We start from the raw sequence: 9491 nt of genomic DNA, 5'->3' as shown, positions 1-9491 counted from the left end.
CAACAATGCGAAGGACAAAGAAGCTGCAAACAAACATCGCAGGGTGAAGATTTTTAGGAAAGGCGATTTGGTATGGATTTATTTGAAGAAATAGCGCTTCCTAGGTGGTTCTTATAGTAAGCTTAAGGAAAAGAAGATTGGTCCCTGCCGAATTCAAAAGAAAATCAATGACAATGCTTACAAGATTGAACTCCCTCCTAACATTCACACTCATCCTACTTTGTGTCTTGTCTGAATATCAGGGAGAGTTGGGTCCAAACTCGTAGGCGAGTTTCTCCTCAGTAGGAGAGGATGATGCAGTGCATTAATTCAATAATTTTGTTTTAATAGTCCAAGGAGCATCTTTGAATTTATTTTCTGCTGGCTTGGTGTCTTGTAAGTTGTATTTTAATTATGTGGCTGAATTTAGACTTTAGAATGGTCATTAATTTGCTGTAGTGGGTTAGGCAGTTGTGTTTGTATTAATTTTGGTTGTTGGGCAAGTCATTTAAATACTGAAAGGCCTGGAGGTTGCAGACAGATTTTGATTTTGGAATTTTGTATTGCAGAATAGAGCTTAGCTCTTCTCTTTATTTTGTTAATTTATCCTGCAATTGCCACTTGTCAGTTTATGGTTGTTATTAACCAATATGTGTAATTTTAAACAATTGAACCCTACTAACGTGATCAACGTGTCAGCTTGTGATTGTTATTGACTTGTATATAATTTTTAAAAATTGGACATTGCTGAAATCAGCAGCGTGTCAGCATGTGGTTGTTATTGACTTTTATATAATTTTTAAATATTGGACATTGATGACATCAGCAACTTGTCAGCATAGTGACATGATTGGTAAATTCCTTCTTGTTTGTTGTTTGATTATTATTTTTCCTTTTTTTTTTTAAATTTCATTTTAGTCAATGCACATTATCTTTATAATCAATTTACCATTTTGATATTAAAATTATTTTGGTGATTTTTATGTAATTGGCCTTTAAAACTATTAAAAAAATGTTTTTAAAAAGTTAAAATGGTAAAAGATCATTCAACTAAAACTTAAAAAAAATTGTAAAAACTCCCACTAACTAGAGTAATAGCCCACCAACTAATTAGGGAACTTTGGGTGGGTCGGTGAGGTAAAGATTACGAATAGGCTAGGTCTACAGTTCGATTCCCTCCAATGTAACAAAAAACTAATTAGGGAACTTTTCTCACCCTTTCTCTTTCTCCATCTTCGTGTTCATCTCTCTCCTCCATCTTTCTCTTTTCTCTTCTATGAATAAAATTAAATTTAACAAAATTTTGATGTCGAATAGTATAAATTTATTATTTAGTTTTTAATAGAAAATGATACTTAATTGGCATGCTCGTGAACGGTACCAAGAATCTAGTATATAATATAGTAGTATATATGCATAAAATATATATACAAACACACCATATTCTAATATAACAACCTTGTATATCCATAAAAATAACACTATAAACAAAAATTAAAATAAAAGCTAACTATAAAAGTATATATGTATAGAGAGTCTCAGGTGCACACGTGATACATTCACACTGTTGCTGAGCACTCGGTAAAAGGCGTTGAGCACTTAGTGCTGTTTTGTTAAAAACTGATCGATTCTTGTAGAAGTCGATGTTGCTTCCTCCCCCTTTTATATCCTCTTTTTCACGAGTTCATTCCCATGGAATGTAGAATGGCTTGTGATCTGCCTAAAATTTTAAAGTTAAACATTAAAATAAAAGTTGACAAACCAAATTCGAGTGCTTGGCGCTGTGAAATTTAAAACTACCGAGCACTTTGAAGCAGCCTAATATTCATAGTAAAAAAAATTAAATAGGAGGATGGCAAGGATGGGTGAGGAGCGTTATTCCCATCCCTACCTCATTAGGGATGGGACCCTACTGGGATTGGCTTCGTAGGAAAAATTGGCATCCATAAGGCGTAGTGTACGTACCTTAAGGCTCTAAACTGCACATGTCGTGAGGGTTGAAAAGTGAATATGAACTCAACCAGATAAGGGTGGGCATTAGAATCGAAAAATCGAAAAACCAATCTGAACCACACGAATGGTTTGGTTGGGATTGGTTTTTGTAATATTTTTTAATTGAACGGTTTGAAAACCAAATCAAATCATAAATTCTGAATTGGTTACGGTTTCATTACCTCAAACCGTCGATTAAACCAAACCGACCACTTATATGAATTGAATATTATTTTTTACACATGACATTATATAATTGGAGCAAAACTAATCCTTATGGTGGTATGCACCACATACAATCATGTATAATGTCCTAAATTTACATTATAGACTCACTTTTCAAAAAATAATCAATATGTTCCGAAATTTTTGGCTTGAAAAATTATGTTGGCTTGTAAAATAATTTGGGCTTGAAAAAACAAACCAATCCAAACCGAAATTTTCGGTATAATACACTTTCTTTTTTAGACTACGTACTACGGTTTGAGAAAATCTCAAACCAACCATAGCGGATCGATGATATTTTGACCTAAAACCAAACTGTGCCCACCCTTACTAGAGATATCTAATTTAGGTTCTAAATATTAGTTAAATTCGCTTTGGTTATAAGCTCAACTCACAAGTAATTTAATGAGCTCAGTATGCTCAGATTGTATTCAATCTGCAAGCTTAGCCTACAACTTAACCTTCAAGAAAAAAAATGATGCTTTCTAGATTGTATCTCTAGCTTCAAAAATCTTGATTTGCTAAGAATGGTGGTCTCTCCTCACAAATCTCCATCTAATGGTCTAAATTATACTTGGGTTGTCGTGCCAAAATATGGCTGAAACAACTCAAATACATCATAATTAAGGAAAACAATTAATTAGAAGTAAATCCAATTTTGGAGGGTCATTCAGACTAAAACCATATATGAATTTAGATTTGTACTTAAATCCAATTTTTTAGGCTAAAATCCAAAAAATGGACTTTTAAAAATTTTTGACTCATATTATCTCTTAAAATTAAGATAATTAATATGAATTAATTTTAAAAATTATGAAAGATAATATTCATTATGACATTTTTAATTTTTAATTTTTACATTTTTTAATTAAAATATTCAAGATTATCTAGTTTTTATGTTTTATAATTTAAAATAATAAAAGATAATATCCGTTTAAATTATAGAAATATAAAAAAAATGCATTAACCCACAAAATCGAAAATAATCAAATAAGTAAAAAATATATATATATATAAGTACATTTCAATTGTACGAATACTTGGGTTGGTATATATATATATATACACCTATTCGATTAGATGCGCATCAACGAACATATGCATATGATCCAAATACTCGGTTTCAGCTACGGATCGCTTGGCCATGTTGCTTCCTTCCTCGAGTTTTAAGGGTAAATCCTCATCTTTTCACCTCATCCTCTTCTAGGGTATAAAATAGACTTGGTGGAGGCGTTATGTTAAGGTTTAGCATAACATAAAAGCCGACAAACCATCGATCGATTGGTACAATTGAAATGTACTTATAAATGTTTTTTTCGTTATTTGATTATTTTCTATTTTTTGGGCTGATGCATTTTTATTATATTAATATAATTTAAATCCCACAATTAATTTTAGGATAATATGATAATATGCTAATATACTAATATTATATAATTAAGATAATATAAAACTAGGATAATATTATGATAATACTAGGATAATATTAAGATTTAAATATTATTAATTTTAGGATAATATTAGACATTTTTTAAATTAAAAATATCTAGACAATATTTTTGGACCTCAGTCAAAAATTAAAAAGTATTAAAGTATGAGTCTAAGAGAGAAAGGAAAATTGAACCGGCCTATAAATGGCTCCAAGGAGAAATCCAAAACGGAGCTAAGAAGAAACTAAGAACCAAGGAAACTAAGGGCAACAAAGCTTAAACATGGAAAACAATAAAGTGACAAGACAGTTACCACTGTGCCACAGTACGTAGTAGCTATCAGCTTGCAAGATGTAGATGAAGATAAGGCCATGGAGAGCCAATTAGCAGGCCACATCCTGCTGCAATAGATCGAATGCACATATTTCATTAGGTGCATGTATTAGTATTACACTATTACATAGGCCATACGCTATAGCCTTCTAGCACACATGGTTGTCATTGTTTATGTTAAAATCATCGTTAAGTTTCGGATAAGCAAATGTGAAATCATTCCATTTAGCTCTCCATATTGCACATGCTGTACTTAAGCTGTTCGTTTTTTAGAATTGTAGGGATTACATGTTTGAGAAAAAGAGATACATGAACATGAAGACCTTCCCAAACCAAACTAGCTAGCTAGTATTGAAGCAGGGCTTATAAATCTCTCTCTGCCGTCTCTCCGCGCTGTGGTGATCCACTCTTATATATAGTTCCATTCCAGGGGACACTTCCCATTTACATCTTAGCTGGAGATTCTGTTATGCTCTCAGCCTTGTTTTTTAGCCTGCAATGTTGATAGTGTTAGCAGTTATAGTCCAGCACCCCATGGATAAGTTGCAAGGGAACCCTTTTCTTTTTCAATAGAAAACAAAAATCTCTGTCCTAAAGATCATAGAATACATTTGAAGTCTTTTCTTTTTTTGGGGAACAAACTAGAAATTAAGGTTGTTATTTCTTACTGAATGTTACTTTCTTTTTGTTGTCCATCGTCATCAAGTTTGTTATTCTCAAGTTTACTGTAAACCAAAGCAGGACACCAAACTAGTTAGATGATCTCATAGAGAAATTAATTTTCAAAAATTGGAATGATATATTATTGGGATAGCTATTTCTCTATGGCAAAATATACTCACATCTCTTTTAGTTTTGGAAGTTTGCCTAATGATTCAGGAACTGATCCTTCAAACTGGTTGTCCTCCAAATGCCTTTATCAGAATAACAAAAACCAGAATTAAAGCATTGCAGAAGAACCATGCATGGATTGCTTAAGAACAGAAAAATAATGAAGAAAGAATATTAATTAGAACTTTCTATGTAACATACAAAGTCTGCAACCCCCTCAGTGTACCCATTTCTGGGATGTTGCCTGAAAGTTTGTTCCCCCCAAGCAAACTGTGAGAAAATAATTCCATCAAAGGCATCATTTAGCAGGTGATTGATAAGAGAAGCCGGTGAACACAAATAGCATAATCAACAGTTGCATGCATGATTACTTACAGATGGTTGAGGGCAGTTAAATTGGCTACATATGGTGACAATGACCCAGATAGCCCAGTGCCAGTTAAATTCCTTCACATTATAGGAAAACATTTTGAATGTGGGATCAAAATTAAATCCTCTAGGAAGCATCTTGTGAGTTTAGATAATGCATATATGCTTCATGAAATTCAGTGTCAAGAATTTAGTCATGCCACAAATCCAAGTGAACTTACAAAGAAGTAACTCGATAAAATTTTCCGTGAGAACATGAAACACCGGTCCATGAAGTCCCTTCAGGCAGGCAAGGATCGCCACTCCAATCGGAAGGTGGGTTGTCAAAACTTCTGTGCAACTCATGCATTGCCGTGACTAAGAAACACCAAAGAGATCTCAATGGTTAGAACGAGCAAAGAGAAGAGGAAAGTGTTTTAACGAATAGGCTTACCATCTCTAGGGAGAGTCATTCCTCCAAGAGGCAGAACCTGCAAGATCTCACCAGCACTGATGACAGGCCCGACAGGTATGCCATTACCAGGAGTTAGGACAATCTCAGTCTGTCCCGATAGAGGCCACTGCGTTCCATAAACTGTTAAACCCTTGGTGCTGACATTGACATCGGTATAGAAGTTCTTGCCATTCACTGTAACATTAAAGACTCTCCAACTAAAGGGGCTCGGGCTCCTGTTGTCCTGGAAGTATAATGCAATGTAGTAAGTGGCACTGGGGAGTGGCACCGGCGGCCAATGGAGCTGCAGTTGCTTCCCTCGGCTCGCCGTGAAGGAATGGGAGAATATTTTTGCTGGTGGGACGTTCCAGAAATCCGAGGTTGCTACATTGGACTTGCATTTTACAACAGGGTTATTGTCCATGAATGGTTGCCATAATCGGTTGAATTTATCATCTGGAAAGCTAAGATCATATTTACATATTCAACATCAGAGTGTTGTTCTTTCATTACATATAATTTTGTCAGCTGATTCCAAATTTGTTAAACTAGATGACATAGCATTGGCACAAAAAAGAAACCCATATTCAAAGATCAAATGTGACGTATTGTAAACTTTTTGGATCATATTGTAAACCACGTCTCTAATAAAAGTAAAATCCACTTATGAATGAGTGTCACGTCTTTTATGATGCATACACAAGAAGTTCCACCTTAATTAGAGATGTAGTTTACAATTGCACTGCTCATATATATAACTAAAATAGAGCAAGGAGTAAATTAACAATGTGTGGCAAGTCCTTACCCAATTATGTCACCATCACTTCCAAAGCTACTTCTTGCCACCGTGGTAAGAGCATACTTGGTAAAATCCGTGGAGTTGTACACCGAATCATCCAAGTACTCCAGCTCAAGAGCTGAGATAAAGGGGTGGGAATCCGACCCCGTTTTGTTATTCCTTGCAAGGCACACTCTCAGTGTCTTCCCCATGGTTCGCACCACAATCTCATAATATGAGCTTAGCCCATTGGCATAGTCCTCCGTGGTATTCACCACACTCCATCTCGTCCCCTCCACAATCTGGTCAAACACCGGCGGCTCCTTCTCTCCATCATAACCCCCATAGTAGTAGGTCGTCCTCACCAGGTACTTCCCGCCTTTGATCACCGGAAACGCGTAGCAATATTTTCGAGCAGACTTGTCCGGAAAATAACGCAATGTGGTCAGTATGGGAACCAGGTTTTCCTGTTTGATGCTGCTAACATTGCCAACGGATATGAAGCCCTCATCTGTCACATAATTTAGGCTGCCTACTGTCACGTCCTTGTTGGGCGACTCTTGGGCGGCAGCACCACAGTTTAGAAGGTAACCTGCATTTATACAAGCATTTATACAAGCCTTCATCATGCTTTAGACACATCAAATTTTTTCTTGGTAACAGCAAAACCAACATTTTCACTCACTCATTGACCACAAGACCTTAAGGTAAATTCCGATATTAGAGAGACATTATATTATACTTTTTATTATAATAAAACGAATGAAATTCTGAATCTATGTTAATCTTAACTTGTTTCTCCGCTATTCCAAAAGTTGTCTACCATTATATATTTTGTTACAGGGTAAAGAAGATAAATCTTTATTCCTTTTCTAATTTGTTATGGGTTTTTTCTCGTCTAACATTACATATTTTTGTCTAATCAACTAGAGGAAATTAAAATGCTAGATATTGTTTTTTCTTTTGGGTGAAAGTGAAACTGGATACATGAACAAGAAAAACCCATTAAAAAACAAAACCCAATGGACAAAAAGAAGAAAAAGAGTTAAATTGTTAGTGGGGATGATGTGTTACACATAGACATGGTACCTACCTCTAGGGCTAGTCTGAGAGTGTGCGAGGAGAGGGATGCTGACGAGCCATAGGAGGAAGAGGCAGAGGGACATGTTGTGTCTGGGGAGGGCTTGTTGACCCAGAAAGGATGCAAAGTTGGGCAAGTTTTGTTTTCTTGGCGACATTGAGGAATGCGCGCGAAAGAGGAGGAGGTTCAGGTTGACACGTTGACGGCTCTGCTTGAAGATAGAGAGGGGGTGTTGGTAAGTTGGTAATGGAATTTGAGAACACATGGAAATGTTTGACCCAGTCAATAACATTAAATTCTCATAATATTTAGGCTGAATTACAAATACACTCATCAATTATATAGGGGATATTTCAGATTGGTCCATGAACAAAAAAATGTTTCAAATTAATATACGAACTAATGGAAAGTTACAAAATAGCAAATTCGTTACAAATTTTGTCAATAAGGACGTTAAATGCTAGTGTAGACAGTGCTGATGTGAATTTTTTGAATAATGTGGACACCAAATTTAAACTACATGAATTAATGATGTCATATTTAATATTTTTTTTACAGGTTTAAAAGTTTTGTTAGTTTTTTAAAAATTTTAATCACTGTGACATTATTAATCCAAGTAAAGCAAATTTGGTGTGCACATGATTCAAAAAATTTATGTTATCATTGTCTGAAGTGACATTTAACTATCTTTGTTGACGGAATTCATAACGGATGTGCTATTTTGTAGCTTTCTATCAGTTAGTGGACTAATATGAAATATTTTTTTATTCATGGATCAATTTGAAATACCCCTTAAAGTTGGTGGGTGTATTTTGTAATTGAGCCTAATATTTATAAGGATTTTTTATTTTATTTTTTATAAATGTTTGCTTATTTTGTCATTGCTAGCTGCAAATATGTAACCCCGAGTTTTGATCATGACTAGATCACAGAATCATTGAAAAGATGTGGCATATACTTTGCTAGATTACATCGCTCTCTACAATGAGGTTGATGTTCTAGGAATATTGACGGTAAAATTACAGAGCTATATTTGTAAGGTGGTGAAGGAAACAGAAAAGCTGTAGCTTACCATTTTTTGTTTGGGCAAATTCAACTGTTTGCTGTGTAATATGTAGAATAATTTTAGGCAAAGCTGAAATTCAGGAACAACTATTCACATGGTGTCACGTTGGAACTAGAAACCACTGTTTGTTATATGATCATATGCAATATGCATGCATCAATTGCAGTGATTCAGAAGAATCAACATAAATGCTTAAATGCATCATTTGATTTTCATTTGATTTGAGGGTTAAGTAAGGTATGGTGCTCATCATTACTTTAATTTAACTCCCTCCACAACTTTTGCTTTTTTGTGTCTTTTTATGCACTCTGTTTTCTCTAATCCATAGGTTCATCTTGCATTTCTCTTCAGCTATGGTAAATATGAAACCATATTGGATATTTTATGGTTGGGTGTTCAAAACGTATCCAAGGATTCATTAATCCAAAGGAAACTGAGGCAGATGTGCAAGAGTTGGTTTATAGCTTGCTATCCACACTCTTGTCCTATTCAGTAGCGTAGTCCTTCTTGTAACAATGTGTTCTGATTTCCATGTTTGGAACTGCTTGCAGGTGCATCTTCTTCATCTTTTAATGACAAGTTCATTTCTCAAAAAAAAAAAAATAATAATAATAAAATAAAATGTAGTTAAAGCGTGCAAAGTATATATTACAATTTTAAATTTAGCTTGGGTATCCAAAGAAATTGGTTGTTCACAAAAGCATTTTTACTGTCCATATAATCACTTCCAGAAAATTTTCTATTTTCTGACTTTTGAAAATAGGTGAAGCCCAATTTCAAACATACCGTAGGCTATATGCATGGGCCTAAACTACCAAATCATAAAGGAAAAGAGGAGTAATACAAGATTTGGGGCAAATCAATCACAAAGTTTCTTTCAAGTTTCAACCATACAATGATACAAATCTTTTTTTTTTTTTTTTTTAATACAAAGAGGAATGGCGAGAGTCAAACTTAGTGCGAGTGAGTGTGAG

The 9491-nt window shown here is 34.6% G+C and overlaps 1 protein-coding gene across 1 annotated transcript; it reads right to left on the bottom strand.

Annotated features, from left to right (window-relative positions):
- Positions 1 to 4229: 4229 nt before the first annotated feature.
- Positions 4230 to 7641, bottom strand: LOC147291980 (Leucine-rich repeat (LRR) family protein). The gene is made up of 9 exons (XM_086237202.1): positions 7464 to 7641; positions 6398 to 6962; positions 5593 to 6056; positions 5381 to 5516; positions 5166 to 5237; positions 4992 to 5060; positions 4802 to 4873; positions 4628 to 4684; positions 4230 to 4452 (listed from the first exon to the last, which is right to left on the bottom strand). The coding sequence occupies exons 1-9, from the start codon at positions 7606 to 7608 to the stop codon at positions 4404 to 4406; spliced, it is 1629 nt and encodes a 542-aa protein (XP_086093328.1). The 5' UTR covers positions 7609 to 7641; the 3' UTR covers positions 4230 to 4403.
- Positions 7642 to 9491: the final 1850 nt, after the last annotated feature.

The sequence above is a fragment of the Dryas octopetala genome, chromosome 3 (assembly GCF_963921425.1).
Source record: "Dryas octopetala chromosome 3, drDryOcto1.1, whole genome shotgun sequence".
Taxonomy (NCBI): Eukaryota; Viridiplantae; Streptophyta; class Magnoliopsida; order Rosales; family Rosaceae; genus Dryas; species Dryas octopetala.
Note: the sequence above shows the minus strand (reverse complement) of the source record. Positions and strands in the feature narration are given on the sequence as shown.